Source organism: Phaethon aethereus, assembly GCF_964289735.1.
Source record: "Phaethon aethereus genome assembly, chromosome: 1".
Lineage (NCBI taxonomy): Eukaryota > Metazoa > Chordata > Aves > Phaethontiformes > Phaethontidae > Phaethon > Phaethon aethereus.
This window is the reverse complement of record NC_138575.1, coordinates 11,408,450-11,425,271: the sequence shown is the minus strand read 5'-3', so window position 1 is coordinate 11,425,271 and position 16,822 is coordinate 11,408,450. Positions and strand designations below refer to the sequence as shown.

Below are 16,822 nucleotides of genomic sequence, written 5' to 3'. Positions count from 1 at the left end.
CTCTCCCAGCGAAGACATTCAAAGGTATAATTAGCCTCAACGTGAAACATGTGGGTTTGTTCCAGCCCAAATCTATTCAGATTCATATTCTAACCTTGAGATGTGGTTTTCCCTTTGCCTGATGAACAATGAAAACATGTAGAAAATATTCACAGTGAGGAGATAGACATATATCTCATATCATTTAGCTACCTGTGTTTCCACTTGATAATGCAAGAATTACATTAATACAAGCCAAATATCAATAAAAAGCTTAATTCTTTATGCTTGTGGTACACTTCTGTACTGCTTGACAGAAATACATGACAAAGTGTAAAATATTAAATATATTTCATGTTCTTTTCAAAGAAATGTTGTAGATTGAGAAAGCTTTAAGTGTCCTGAGATTCAATACTAATACGTTTTTAAAAAGTACTTTATACATATAAAAAATTCTTTGACTTCCATATTTAAATGTTCCTGTTTGTGGTGTTGTATTTTATGTAGTAAAATCTTTCATATATCACTTACTTTTTTGTCTTCATTATATTTATGGAAAATTTCTTGTGCTCTTTCTTCACCACCATCCGTAAACAACATAATAATCTTATTGCAGTTAGCTCTAGAGACACTGTGCTGTAGGAGATACAAACAGAAGGGTTTTTTTTGTTTCAGGCTGTAAGGAATAACAACTGTTCTATTTGATGGCTTTCACATCAACATGCTTACCACTTTAACACAGTAATGACAAAACTTCAGAAGTCTCTTAGGATTTCATTCAATATCCCTTATGAATAAAAAATAACATAACATAACATAAAATTAAAATAAAATAAAATAAACCAAACCAAACCAAACCATTTTTCTACTCCATGAGACTTAATTATAACTCATTTTAGATCTGGCCCAACATAAAGGGATAGCAATCTGGTGGTTCCTCTCACCTCCACCAACACAAGGAAAGCTTTTTAGCTCATAACCATCATGTCAACCCCACAGTGTTCCTGGACAGCTGTTGGGCATGAGACTTGTACAGGGAGGGTCTCTAAATATTTTTACTGTTCTCTTTTCTCATCCTTACTTTTTTTCCTGTCCTTACTGTCCTTGTGGATATTTGGGAACAATAATGCTCTAATGAATTACTGAATATTCTTTTTTTTTCCTGTTAGACTCCCATTTACAGAGTAACTATCAAGCTCACTGACCACTTAAATAAAAACTCTATTAATTTAGCCAACCTATAGGTACATCTAAAAAACTCTGCCATATAAAATTAGAAATATTTTTGCATTTGCTGTTTTTGTCACATTTCCTTAAAATAAGCTCCATCTTCTACTTTTTCTTTCCTGTTTTTTTAATTATTATTATTATTTAATACACTGAAATGAATAGTTAACCTTTAGAAAAGTATTTTAGAATCAGATTTACATAATATATTGCAGCCAAGATATGGCTGCCTAGAGTATTAAGATCTCTCCATCACCTACTTTTCTAATCAGATTGCACCTCAGAGGTGAAGAACTGAGCATGTTCCATTATTTCTGGAGAGCAAGCCTGGAACAGAGAGAATTGAGAAGCAGCCCCTCTGACTCCTAACTCAGCAAAGTAACTAGCAAAGCCACTGAGAAAAATGCAGTGTGTTGTACAAAGGAATAAAAACATCATTCCACAGCCAGAACAATAGAGAGATGAATAGGAATTTTGGCTCCTCGTGAAAGGAGGCTCCTCCTTTGGCATTCATCTTCTTACTCCCTAAAAGTTAAGAATCTAGACTAAGCAAATTGTTCATGGATTTTACAGCCAGCATTCCTTGTCCTCCGTGTTGCATACGAATGGTCCTAGTCAGACACATCTTGATACTTCTGATCAGTTGGATGTGACAGTTTAAAATCCTTAGAGATTCAGTAAAATAAATTCAACTTCCCTTTCCACAAGCCTGAATTTTGCTGTATGAATTTTAGGGGACATGGTGGCGCTGAATTAATGGTTGGACTTGATGATCTTGAAGGTCCTTTCCAACCTAGTGATTGTGTGATTCTGTGATTCTGTGAATTTACTCTTACACCCAGGAGAAGAAACAGGGGGGGTCATCCTTACAAAGTGCCTAGTTATCCCTTGCTTTAGTCTTTGTGACTAGATCGTGACTAACTTTCACCTGGCTGGTCAGGTGAGATGATCCTGCTCCCTTTCATTATTTTCCATCCTACTCTCTGATTTGATTCTTTGTTCTTTTGTAATAAAGAGACCGAAACACCAAAGCAGACCTCAGAAGTCAGCCAATAATTCTCAATATCGCAGCTCCACAGTTCTGCAATGATCCCAGAAAACTAAAATACAAAAGTTTTATTTGCAATCACTGTATTAACGGATTAATAATACTCCTCAGAGATGATTAGTATTGATAGTTCAATATTCAGTGAATAACTATTTATTTAATAATTTGGAAAAAACAAGTCCAAAGATTTTCTTACATGTAACAACAAATAAAAAAACCTTGAAATCAATACATTCTCTCCAATCTCATCAGCACACCGTGTTTCATTTGGAATTAAATAATTTATTACCATTTTTTACTTGTGAAATATAACCTACAAGATACCGCTTAGGGCTGCAATCTTTTTTATATTAAAAAAGTAATAAAAGTAGAGATGGATACTTCATAAATAAAGAAACTCACCTACATTTACAGTGATTTAATATACAGGCCAAAATAAAGTCAGAGGGAAACCAAACAGATGACAGGGAAGGGACCAAAGCCTGCTCATATTATAAAACTTTCCTATCAATTTTAAAAATAAGCACTATTATGAGCAATGTGAACTTGAGATAGTCTTTGTTTTAACTGACTAAATCACGATTTTTCTGGCAGCTTACTTAGCATATACTTATACAGTATCAGAAAAATGCAGTGTTTTCTCCTTGTCTCCTAGTACTTACAGAAGGGCATTTACTTGCACTACACTGTTTAGACACTAAAGTCATGCCATGGAAAAAAATTCCAAGGCTTTAGCCTCAAACAATATTGGAAATCTGAACATGACCAAGGTCAAATCATATGATATTTTCTCACCATAAAAATTTCACAACCTGATGAATGTACTTAATATATCAGTCTTTTACAAGGGATCAAGAAGGCGGCAGGATTACCTTTACAGCACAGCTTTTTTTCCCCCCATTTGCACAGAGATGGAGAGATACTGGCTCCGGGAGTGAATATAAGTGATTTTGCAAAGCTGATGGAGTAATTTCATCATTTTTCTGAATAATTTGCCTCAGCAGTCCAATGGATGGCTCTGCCTTCCCATCGCAGACCATAGCTGAAGAGGAATGTGTTGCCTATACAGCAGCTTCCCCGAGACGAAAATTGGCTTCTTAGTTTAAACGACAGAAAATTACAAGTTGGAACTGAGTCTATGTATTAATTTTTAGCTCTCTCTTGCACTTGATAAAGGCCTTTTTTTGTCCCCTTTCAAACAAGGAAGCAAGACATGATCCATTTTATACTGTGCCTAAAATGGCTTTTCTTTTATACAAGTTTGACATCCCTAAAATTAACTTATTGAGTGGCAGGTCGGGATTGTACCTTGTGACATGACACTTTAGGAATGCATTTTTCATTATGAGTTTCATGCCACGGAAGAAGGAAAAGGTAAACCAAACCAAAAATCAACTACTCGAGATGATTTCAAGATAATTTTTTTGACAAGTTGTAGTTATTATGGTATGGGGGAAAAAACCCTGAATTGCTGAAGCTGAAGTACTATTGTTTTCAATGAAATAACAAGTTAATATAACAATAAATAATGGAAAAATACTGCATAAAAATGATGGAAACCATATTATTGATAATCACTTGAATTATTGTGTTGAAAAAAACTGAAGTGTCTGTTTCCATCTAGCAGTACATCAGTCAGTAAGTTTTTCATGGCACAAGTGAAATACTACTTTGGTATTCAGGAAAATTGTTGAAATAACTGTCGTCCAGAAACAGTACCCACAAAATTATTAGGAAAATTGGAGCTGTTAAAAAATATTCCATTTCCATGGACCTTAAAACAATCACACTGTTTAAATTCATAAATATACAACTGGAAACTATCCCAAAGCATATTTTTTATTATTTGTTTAAGCCTGTATTATATCATCCTATTATATTAACTTGTCACCAGAGTCAAGCGCTAACTCCATCACCTGCCCTTTACTCTTCCTGCCAAATGGATTTGCCAATATCTGTAGAGGATGAGTATATTTCTATAACTTAGTGGAATTTCTTAATTTCACTTGATATATATACATCCACAATGTCCAGACATAATTTACAGGCCTGCAGAGATTACGTGAGGCTAGTCACACATCTGCCTCCAGCTGTGAGAGAGACGGTCCCAGTGTGAGACAGATCTACAATTGTTTTTTCAAGCAGTTTTTTTAGGCTTACAAATAAGTCCACTTTAAGGTTTCCCCTGTGTTCAAGGTTTCTTAATACTGCTGTACACAAATACTTATCCGGTGCTGCACCAAATGTAATACATAATGTTAATCAAATATAATTATGAGGAACATATCTGGCAAAATTTCTTGTGTCTTCCTGGTTCCCTCTGCATGAGGTGGCAACAGATGCAGAAAAGGGGAAATGCCCTGCAGCCTGGTCCAAAAAAATCCAATAGCCTTTAAAACATGTCTGCTGTTTTTTATAACCACCAGCAGAGGTCACCCAATCATTTCCCCACCAAATCCCTCTGCTAATCTAAACAGTGATCTACTGCGAAAACACCCTTGAAAACATTGTATTTTCTTTTCTTCAATCAAAACTTAACAAAGTTAGAAATTTTTCAACCAGCTCTAGCACTCAGTGGCAGGGAAGCGCCCTGAAGTCCAGAACCCGGTACACTAGGGGAAAAAATTAAAAATTTGTACACCAAGAGACATCACCAATATATTAAAAAAATAGTAATTAAAAGAATACAGCAGAGAGAGATGACTTTCATACTTACATTTAGCAGCTGTTCAAAAGCATAGCTAAAGCCTTTTTTGTAATCTGTAATTCCTTTAGCAGAGATTTTGTAGACAGCTTCTTTCAGCTTCTTCTTGTTCCTCACATTAGCTTGGACGAGATGATTAAAGCAACTGACGTTCTGAGCATTATTGTTAAACTGTAAAATAAATATAAATACTCTTAATGACAGTTAATTCTCTTTTTAGATACTGTAGTAGTAAAGAATGATGTTTTCTTGATACATGAGATAAAGCCTGTCACACCTGGATTTTGATTTCCACTACATTGAGAATGACCAGCAGTGTCTGGCGATCTCGAAATTGGGAAATAAATATATTTTTTAAAAAGGCTTTTGTTGCTTCAGTCTTTGTTGCAATCCAAAAAACTCTACTATAGTGGAAAAATACCCAAAAATTTCATGTAAAGTTCATATAATGAAATCAAACTGAGAAATGCAGAGTTAGGGAAATAAAAAACATGGAAAAAACCTTATTTTACTTTCTTTAATCACTGAAGAATATTGGTTGAATTATCAAGTTGCTTCCAATTGCATGTATTAGTCTGTGCGAAATTCGCAGATCATAATCAATTACTATATATACCTTATAGAAAATAAAATGCACTTGGGACAAAGGAAGCACACAAGAGTATACCTGTAAATAGGAGGATATTAATAATAATAAAAATATGTCTGTTGAGAACACACATATTTGTGCTCTTTTACCCGTAAAGACTGCTTCCTGAAAAATTCATTTATACAAGATTTTGTCATTATTGAAAAACATACATAGAAAATTTTTTATGTGCAAAATGTTGTCTGCATAATTATGAATCAGTTTATGATCTCTTTAAAATTTATCTCTGTATAAATATACGTACACTCATGTATAAGTACAAATATATATATATATCTCCCCCAGTAGAGAGGGATGCAGAAATACGTCTCACTTTTTAGCTACATCTGTATCTACCTATCTAAAGTCAAAGATGAGACTTCTTTTAAAAAATACTGCAGCATGTATGATTCCAACTGTTAGCTTGAATGAAAGTGCTTACTACTGCACATAATCTGTGTTTAACTCTGTCTGAATTAAAATCTCCTTTAACTACAACACAGGGATTTTTATTTAGGATACTCTTGACTAATATTACTAAAACTACTGTCTTGACCAATTTTGAAACTTTTATCTATCCAAATTTCTTGTGTGAGCTTTTTTTTATCACTGGCAAATATGGCAACATCCAAAAAACTCTGTGAAACACTATCTCAGTAAAGGCACTAAAATCTCAATCTATGTGACGTTTCAGCTGAAAACAGATTATTATGCCTCTTCCTGATTAAGAGTCTTCAGTGAAAGTAAATTAAATGTAATTTTATGCTGTCAACCTGTGCAAAGCCTTAAAATAACTTAAAAATCAGGCCTTGCTGGTTTAAATCTCAATACTGCTAATTTGTTCAACAGTACTGTATAGAAGATAAGATAAATAAGGTCATGGATTTCAATAACTGCTCAGACTTCTTACATGTCTAAAATAAATCATTAAGTACCAGGCACAAAGCAAGGAGAGAGAACTGCTATGAGCAGCAAACATCAACTTGCACCTTAATCGTAGGATACTTACAATGAACAGAACTTAAAAGGACAAAAGGGGTTGATAATATCAAACCACTTTTAATAATGCATAATAATTCAGTTCATGTTCATAGGATGCTTAGGAGGTATGCAGACTGCTCCGTGTCCTAGAATCGGATGCGTACAGATGTATGCTCCCTGCTCTTAGGACCAACCAAAATATAAACTACCAGTAATTTTAAGCACATGTAAAACAAATATAGTAGCACAGTTTACGGTGGAGATTACTGATGGAGAAAGGCATCATCCTCAGCAGAAGGCTTAGCCTAATTTGTTCCATTTGTTTCCTTCTTGAAAATGGCCACAGAGCTGCAATGGCATTTTTGGCTGTAAGTGGACAAATCCAGACACTATCAATCCAGCAACAGATATGCTGGATTGTTGCTTATGGCTCTGTGTGTAATGCCTTATCCTTACAAAAAGGATGTGTCAAAGTGCCCCATGAACTACAGGAATTTGCCTGCCTCATCTTCTAACATCATATTGTACCACAAGCCACTCCTGTATGAAGAAAACACACTACTTTGGTTTTGAACATTTAGTAGTTCACAACTAACCTAATATCTTCTCACCTTCATATTGTATTTATTTTTCCAGGGAGCTTAATTTTCTCATTCCTGATGAATTAGTATTTTATTTTGGTGAAATACTGATACTTTTTTATGGTATAGCTGCTGTTCCTGAGGACTGTATTTGCTAAAAAATTGTACTGATTCTTGCTAGTCAAACATGTATGCTATGAGAATACACATGTAGGAATCTCCCTATGTCTTTCTAATTATTAAGGACAGTTATTATTCTGTCCCAATTTTATAGCTCTGATCCCCAGGTGATGAAAATATGTGGGACAAAGTTATTCATAAACGGCTTTATGCAGAGTTTTCTGTCCCCTTCTCTATGAATATGCAGTTTTCTATGAATATGCAGTTCCAAATGTGTCACAAGAGGACACTTGTTTCCAAAAACATGCAAAAGCATGAACAAGTACTTCAACTTTGAAAAATGCAGTGTTGTATTTGAGCAGGCATTCTACAAAAGTCAGTTGCATATAATAATATGACAAAGGTTGCTTATTTATTTTTGTAATATTATATTCATCAGGGCTTTAATTTTCATAATAACACAACTATAAATATAGTATTGTGTATCTAAATTATTTATAGTAACAAAAGCATGAAAACAGGATCAGATAATGAAGATAAAAAATATTTTACAGTTCTCCCAGTGTGACAATGCAAACTTTACCTTTGAAATATATGAACACATGGAACTAGATTACATATAACCAAATTTTCAGCTTAAGTATTCACTTAATACATGCCATATTTCTCAGAAAAGAATCATTTTGGTGGGACCAACCCTCCACTGGGATTAAAATGTAAGACTCCCAACCAGGTCCTAACATTTCCATTATGTGATTTTATAGCCATTATCTTTTATAAAAGTTCTTTCCCCAGACACAAATAAATCATGGTCATTTATTTTTCTATTTTCCCTCAATATCATGTGGTGAGTTCTATTTGCCGTGCTGCTTAAACAAAACCGTGAAATGATCACACAACTGCAACCAGTTCACTTTGATGCAAAACACTGACACACTCAATGGTGTTTCTTATAGAAGTTTCTTCTAGAAGTAACCAATTAATCACCCTATGATTATTAGGTACATTAATAATGTGGGAATTAAAACAGTATTGTGCTGTGGAATTATTTCAGCTTGCCTTGACCTAATTTTCATAGAGTCACAGAATCATTCAGGTTGGAAAAGACACATGCCAGATCTACAAGTTTTTTGAACACTTCCAGTGAAGGTGACTCCACAACCTCCCTGGGCAGCCTGTTCCAATGCTGGACGACCCTCTCAGTGAAGAAATTTTTCCTAATATCCAATCTAAACCTCCCCTGGTGCAACTTGAGGCCATTTCCTCTCGTCCTATCACTAGTTACTTGGGAGAAGAGGCCAACACCCTCGTCGCCACAACCCCCTTTCAGGTAGTTGTAGAGAGTGATAAGGTCTCCCCTCAGCCTCCTCTTCTCCAGACTAAACAACCCCAGTTCCCTCAGCCGCTCCTCATAAGACTTGTGCTCCAGACCCCTCACCAGCTCCGTTGCCCTTCTCTGGACATGCTCCAGCACCTCAATGTCCTTCTTGTAGTGAGGGGCCCAAAACTGAACACAGAATTCAAGCTGCGGCCTCACCAGTGCCCAGTACAGGGGCACAATCACTTCCCTACTCCTGCTGGCCACACTATGGTTGATACAGGCCAGGACGCTGTTGGCCTTCTTGGCCACCTGGGCACACTGCCGGCTCATGTCCAGCCGACTGTCAACCAGCACCCCCAGGTCCCTTTCTGACAGGCAGCTCTCCAGCCACTCCTCCCCAAGCATTTCATGCATACTTGAGAAGTAAACACAAATTGTTTAACTGAGTTAATCCAGAAACAAATGGCAATATTACATATTTCTCTGCGTGCTGAAATCCCATGGAAAAGGCACCTGAGATGATCTAGCAGGTAGGGTCAACTTTCTGTCCTTCACTGCATGCCAGTGTAGTCCATAACATTACTGGGAATCTCATACAATTAGTGTGAATCTTAGCCTGATTTTGTAATAAGGAGTAAGTTGCAAAGCATTGTATCATTTGATTCCAGCATCTTTATGGAAATTTTGTACGTGCGGTATTGGCAGCAATCTTGAGGTTACTCACATTAATAACAAACTCTGTAACATTTACTGCTACACAGAATTTAATAGGTAAATTAAACATAGTAGTGGTTTCATTATTTAGTAGTGGCCTTACATAATTATTTTTTATTAACAGGGGTGTTATATTGTAAAAATTGCCGATATTATGAACTACAAAACTACACTATGAACCTCAGCAAAGAGGCCAGTCAACCACGTCTAACTGCTGCATTCCAGAGTCAACATACTTAGTCTCATGTCTAACACCATTTAGTATATAGCTAATGAGAGTAGGTCATGAGATATAAAGAGCATGTATTTATAAAGAAAATGTAAGCCTTATTCCTTTGCAAGTAGTCATGGAATATATGCGCATGTAAGTAATGGTACATGAGTGAAGCACAGCTATAAGATTAATTCATACAGATTAATTCATACAGATGAAATACAGTAACAATTCAGCACTGTGTTAGTAAAATGCTGAAGAATGTCACTTATGGGAAAGCCTTAAGAAGCTGTCATCATCTCATCAGTTTGCTAGAAATAAATATGATCAGTTAGAAAAATGATGGGTTAGGCTTTTAGTTAATGTAGCCATGATGGGAAAATTACTGATATAGGGTAATTTTAAAAGGACAAAGTCTGAAAATTAATTCTAATTGTGAGATGGGATGAAAGTACAGATCTTGTACTCAGAAAGTAGAAGAACACTACTATCTGGTAGTTAGTTCTGCTCTACAAAAGCCAAATTCATCTGAAAAAGAAGAGTGAAAACACTGTTCTGCTTCATCAGTGACATTATATGTAAATTATTTAATGAGCTAATATAAAAGTAACCATAAATTCAATTTGATGGTCAGTGCATGTCTTGTCTTGGGCTATAGCAAACAACTGTTTAGGTGTTCAAGTGGAAATTCAGTGACAAGTGAAAATTTCTCACTGAAATGCCACTAATATCAAACTGCAAATCTAAATTGCTTGCTAGTAGTCCTGTAAATGTATCAGGATAATTATTTCATAAAGGTCAAGTATCTAACATATGGATTGGTAATTACAGATACAAAAATGACATTTTAACAATTGACAGGAATACTGACTCAAACTGTTTAAGCAGTTAACAAGTAAACCGTACTGTACTACACATACATATGATATAAATTGAACAAAGGGTCAAAGACAAAATATCTGCATCTATAGATTGACAAATGCCGATGTAAAATGAAAGAGAGAAATAACATTTGTAGAATGGAGAGTTATATCAACCAAAGAAAGCAAATGCTGAAATTTAATAAAATATATGAGCCAGCTGTTTTCAAATACATCAAATCAATGTTAATGTTAACATCAGTCAACAAAGAAGATAAGAAGAGTTTTTTGATTAGATAAAGGAATCAGTAGATGGAACAACAATCCTCCAAAATGAACATTTATCTGTGTGCTAGGAGTTGAAGGCAAGTCTGAAGGTTGAAACGTGAATGATAAAAATGCCCAAAGCAGGGAACAAAATTCAGGGCTACATTTAATTTGAATGCCAGTAAAATACTGAAATAACTGAAGGATTACAAATGTAAAAGCTTTCAGATTGCCCTTAAAACTGGCTTGTCATAACACTAAAATAATTTTGCTCTTTAACCAGCTGTGACAAATACCAGGACCATTCATAACTTTGAATTAGCCACACTGAGCCAGCTTTCAGATATACTCATCTGAAATATAATAGCAATAGTGGCATTAAAATTTTTCACACATTAAGATACCAAAAGCCAAAATACCTGAATAAACCTTTAACCGTTACTGGTCACATTACCTGTCTCCTAAGCACCCTGAGAATGCTTATTTAAGTTTGGATAATTTATTGAAAATCAGTTAACAATATACTCAATCCCTTAGTATTTAAGTAGAAGAAGGAACATGCAAGATTTCAAAACCAGTTGCCACTTCAGAAAGTCCATGTTCTTACAAAATCAAATCCTACCAAAGGTGTAAAATTAAAGTAGAATCACAGACATATAATCACAGAATCATTAAGGTTGGAAAAGACCTTTAAGATCATCAAGTCCAACCCTCAACCCAACACCACCATGCCCACTAAACCATGTCCCGAAGCACCACATCCACATATTTTTTGAATACTTCCAGTGATGGTGACTCCACCACCTCCCTGTTCCAATGCTTGACCACTCTCTCCATAAAGAAATTTTTCCTAATAACTACTCTAAACCTCCCCTGGTGCAACTTGAGGCCACTTCCTCTTGTTCTATCACTAGTTACTTGGGAGAAGAGACGTACACCCACCTCACCACAACCCCTTTCAGGTAGTTGTAGAGAGCAATAAGGTCTCCCCTCAGCCTCCTCTTCTCCAGACTAAACAACCCCAGCTCCCTCAGCCGTTCCTCATATGACTTGTTCTCCAGACCCTTCACCAGCTTCATTGCCCTTCTTTGGACACGCTCCAGCAACTCAATCCATACTTCATTGAATAAAATACTCTCAATGTATCTATATAAAAGGTGTCTGTTGGGTATTTATCAGACTGGCATTTACCCTTAATTATTGCAGTAAAGATAAACATATGTCACAAAATGCTATTGTGGTAAAAAGAAAATAAATGGAATTTGTGCACGATGCCGTGGGCTCAGTGAGTCACAAAACAACAGATAACATTTGGAGGCAAACCATTCAACTGTTAAAACCTAAAGTCACACTCTATACTATGTCACCACCAGTGACAGCTTCTACTTTTTCAACTATATAAAAAGCTTATTTCTTATCTAAGATAAAATAAGAGGGGCTTGCAGCAAAACACTTGGAAATCATGCAAAACAGGATAAACTTTGCTTTTTATTTTATTTTAAAGTATCATGAGGTATTAATACAATTAAATTTGTCTTGTAATTCTATAGCAAGGTATAAGATCTAGATGTATTTTTCACAGAATCACAGAATCACTAGGTTGGAAAGGACCTTCAAGATCATCAAGTCCAACCATTAATCCAGCGCCACCACGTCCCCTAAACCATGTCCTGAAGTGCCACATCCACACGTTTTTTGAACACTTCCAGAGATGGCGACTCCACCAACTCCCTGGGCAGCCTGTTCCAATGCTGGACGACCCTCTCAGTGAAGAAATTTTTCCTAATATCCAATCTAAACCTCCCCTGGTGCAACTTGAGGCCATTTCCTCTTCTCCTATCACTAGTTACTTGGGAGAAGAGGCCAACACCCTCGTCGCCACAACCCCCTTTCAGGTAGTTGTAGAGAGCGATAAGGTCTTCCCTCAGCCTCCTCTTCTCCAGACTAAACAACCCCAGTTCCCTCAGCCGCTCCTCATAAGACTTGTGCTCCAGACCCCTCACCAGCTTTGTTGTCCTTCTCTGGACACGCTCCAGCACCTCAATGTCCTTCTTGTAGTGAGGGGCCCAAAACTGAACACAGGATTCAAGGTGCGGCCTCACCAGTGCTGAGTACAGGGGCACAATCACTTCCCTGCTCCTGCCGGCCACACTAGTGCTGCTACAGGCAAGGACGCTGTTGGCTTTCTTGGCCACCTGGGCACACTGCCGGCTCATGTTCAGCCGGCTGTCAACCAGCACCCCCAGGTCCCTTTCCGCCAGGCAGCTCTCCAGCCACTCCTCCCCAAGCCTGTAGCATTGCATGGGGTTGTTGTGGCCGAAGTGCAGGACCCTGCACTTGGCCTTATTAAACCTCATACAGTTGGCCTTGGCCCATTGATCCAGCCTGTCCAGATGCCTCTGCAGAGCCCTCCTACCCTCCAGCAGATCACCCTTCCACTCAACTTGGTGTCATCTGCAAACTTACTGAGGGAGCACTGAATTCCCTCATCCAGATCATCAATAAAGATATTGAACAAAACCGATCCCAGAACCGAGCCCTGGGGAACACCGCTTGTGACCGGCCGCCAGCCGGATTTAACGCCATTCACCACAACTCTCTAGGCTCGGCCATCCAGCCAGTTCCTCACCCAGCAAAGAGTAAACCTGTCTAAGCCACGAGCTGCCAGTTTCTCCAGGAGAATGCTGTGGGAGACGCTGTCAAAGGCTTTACTAAAGTCCAGGGAGACAACATCCACAGCCTTTCCCTCAGGCGGGTCACCTGGTCATAGAAGGAGACCAGGTTGGTCAAGCAGGACCTGCTTTTCATGAACCCATGCTGGCTGGGCCTGATCCCTTGGTTGTCCTGCAGGTGCCCTGTGAGCACTCTCAAGACCAACTAGATTTTCACTAGATTATTTGTCGCTGCCCAATTTATTTATACCCTTTTGCAGCTTCTGCCTTCGGGATCTCCCAGAAAGATCCTCAGGTCTCAGAAAATTAAGACCTCCTATTCTCAGGTTTGGGCAAGAATACCCAAGCCTGTTACTGGGGCACTAAGAATGTTAGACATCTTCATCTAGATGACCTCAAACCACCAGTATAATCTTTGGCCATATGTGGGTCAACTGAATAACTTGAAAGGTAAGTTAATCAATTCAACTTAACTAGGAACTCGGAACAAAGGGTTTAACGTTGATTGAACCTTGTCATTCTGGAGAAGGTCAGACAGAAATACTAATCTGACAGTCTTACAAGGACTTTGTCTTTATCCTTCTACTCAGAGAAAGATCAACTTGCAAAACCAGTGGAAAATTATACAGAACTGGAGTGAGATATGTAAATACTAGAGACCTTTCCCCTCCCTTGGGTAGTTCCAGTGAGCTGTGGGCTCCTCCAGACACATGGACTCCCGCAGTCCACAATGGCCCAAGAGTTACACTGGTGGACAAGAGAACGGGTTGGCATTCTGAAACTTTCTACTGATTCCAGAATAGTTAGTTCTGCATTGCTAAAAGCCTCCTCTTTTCCAGAGTCTCAACATGTTCTCACTAAGGGCATCCTTCTTTAAAATTATTGAGACTCCTACCCTAACACCAGGATATTAGAGGATTTTGATTTGTTTCTTATATCTGCTCTGTGGATATGATGGCAGATCAAAAAATTAGTAATAAAAGACCCTACAGACTGGTGTTTTTATTAAGAGGACGATGTAAGACAAAAGAAGAGGGGGACCAACCTCCACAGAAAAAGGCTGAAAAATGAAGAAATAAAGCTTCGGTATTCAGAAGTGGGATATACAGGGACTGAAAAACATTTGAGACAGAGAAGTAGAAACATCAAAGTTATCAAGCAGCCTGGGGAAAAAACAACAAACAAAACCGATAAGAAGAAAAACATGTATAATACTTTTTTTTCCTAAAACTGCATTGGGTTCAATATAATACCTGCTGAATAGATGTCTATTGGGAAATTTTTTGATAAATCTGGCTTTTGCAGATACCAGTCGCCCTCTCCCCAGTTGACAAGTTTTAGCAAGTAATACATATCATACAACTCCCAGGGACATCCACATTTTAGCATCACAGACATTTTCAAACATTGCTGAGTGTCTCAGACTTCTTGTGAAATAGCTCAGAATTGTTCTCATTTTATTGGTGAGAAAAGTAAAGCAACAGGGAAGAAAACAAGTAAATCCGAGGCAAAGACACGGCCAGAAGATTTAATCTCAATTTCCTACTACTAGAGCACCAGAATTTGCTTTCTCCCTTCCTTTGTGCAACAACTCCAAGTCCTCAAATTTGCTCCTTAACTTGATATTAGTCATTTTGCTATATGCAATTTAAATCACAAGGTCATATAGGGCACAAATTCTTAAAGCACGAATTCTCATAAACAGCTCATCACATAAACTTCTTCAAAACGCTCACATAGCTAATGTGATTCACTCTGAAGACTACAGCACTGCGAGAGAAAAATCTCTGATTTCACAGGCAATATATAAAATGATGAATATTTCAAATTCTCTTCTTTATATCCATCTATCCCTCTCTATATCTCTAGATATATCTCCATCTCCTGAGAGGTATAAGGTATATAAAACTGAAGGCCAATGTAGATCATCATTTTGGCAAGTGTAGGAGGTTATTTAAGTATAAATTAAAAATTTCAGTTGATTCCACTTCTTTTATGAAAGGAAACCCAAAGCATCCCCTCCATGGAACTGTCTTAGAATTCATGTTATGTGAAAGCAAAAATGGGTAGCAAAACCCATTTTTTTGTTGCCCTTCTCTGGACACGCCCCAGCACCTCCATATCTTTCTTGTAGTGAGGGACCCAAAACTGAACACAGGATTCAAGCTGCGGCCTCACCAGTGCCGAGTACAGGGGCACGATCACTGCCCTACTCCTGCTGGCCACACTATTTCTGATACAGGCCAGGATGCTCTTGGCCTTCTTGGCCACTGGGGCACACTGCCGGCTCATGTTCAGCCGGCTGCCAACCAGCACCCCCAGGTCCTTTTCCACCAGACAGCTTTCCAGACACTCCTCTCCAAGCCCGTGACGTTTCATGGGGCTTTTGTGACCAAACTGCAGGACCCAGCACTTAGCGCTGTTGAACCTCATACAGTTGGCCTTGGCCCATTGATCCAGCCTGTCCTCTGCAGAGCCCTCCTACCCTCGAGCAGATCAACACTCCCACCCAGCTTGGTGTTGTCTGCAAACTTACTGAGGGCGCACTCAGTCCCCGCATTCAGATCGTTGATAAAGATATTAAAGAGAACTGGTCCCAATACTGAGCCCTGGGGAACACCACCTGTGACCAGCTTCCAACTTGATTTAACTCCATTTACCACAACTCTTTGGGCCCAGCCACCCAGACAATTTTTTGCCCAGTGAAGAGTACACCCGTCAAAGTCAGCTGGACAGCCAGTTTCTCCAGGAGAATGCTGTGGGAGATGGTGTCAAAGGTTTTACTAAAGTCTAGGTAGACAACACACACAGTCTTTCTCTCATCCAATAAGTGGGTCACCTCATCATGGAAGAGATCACGTTATTGAAGCAGGACCTGCATTTCATAAACCCGTGATGACTGGGCCTGGTCACCTGGTTGTCCTGTATGTGCCATGTGATGGCACTCAAGATGATCTGCTCCATAACCTTCCCTGGCACCGAGGTCAGGCTGACAGGCCTGTACTTCCCTGGATACTCCTTCTGGCCCTTCTTGCAGATGGGTGTCACATTTGCTAACTGTCAGTCAACTGGGACTTCCCCAGTTAGCCAGGACTGCTGACCGGTGATTGAAAGTTTCTTGGTGAGCACTTCCACCAGCTCCCTCAGTACCCTTGGGTGGATCCCATCTTGTGTGTGTCTAAGTGGTGTAGCAGGTTGATAACCATATCCCCTTGGATTACGGGGCTTTCATTCTGCTCTCCATATCTGTCTTCCAGCTTAGGGGGCTGAGTACCCAGAGAACAACTGGTCTACTATTAAAGACTGAGGTAAAGATGGCATTAAGTAACTCAGTCTTTTCCTCATCTTTTGTCACTATGTTTCCCCCCATTTCTCATTACTGGAAAATGCAACAACATAAACAAATCAAAACCAATAAATTAATGAAACCTTTAACGAATTTTTCAAGTTTTAGTCACCAGGTGGCACTAAAACAAAAAAAGTGAACTGGTTATCTTGAAATGGGA

General features: G+C 38.4%; 1 protein-coding gene across 5 annotated transcripts in view; it reads right to left on the bottom strand.

The window, feature by feature from the left end:
• CACNA2D1 (calcium voltage-gated channel auxiliary subunit alpha2delta 1) overlaps nucleotides 1-16,822 on the bottom strand; it is a gene marked incomplete at its 5' end in the record, with an annotated part of 423,169 nt that overhangs the window by 78,920 nt on the left and 327,427 nt on the right. For all 5 annotated transcript variants that reach the window (XM_082008681.1, XM_082008682.1, XM_082008683.1 and 2 more), the window contains 2 exons: nucleotides 511-615; nucleotides 4,971-5,129. In XM_082008681.1, coding sequence (XP_081864807.1) covers nucleotides 511-615; nucleotides 4,971-5,129 — 264 coding nt within the window. The remainder of the gene's footprint in view (nucleotides 1-510; nucleotides 616-4,970; nucleotides 5,130-16,822) is intronic.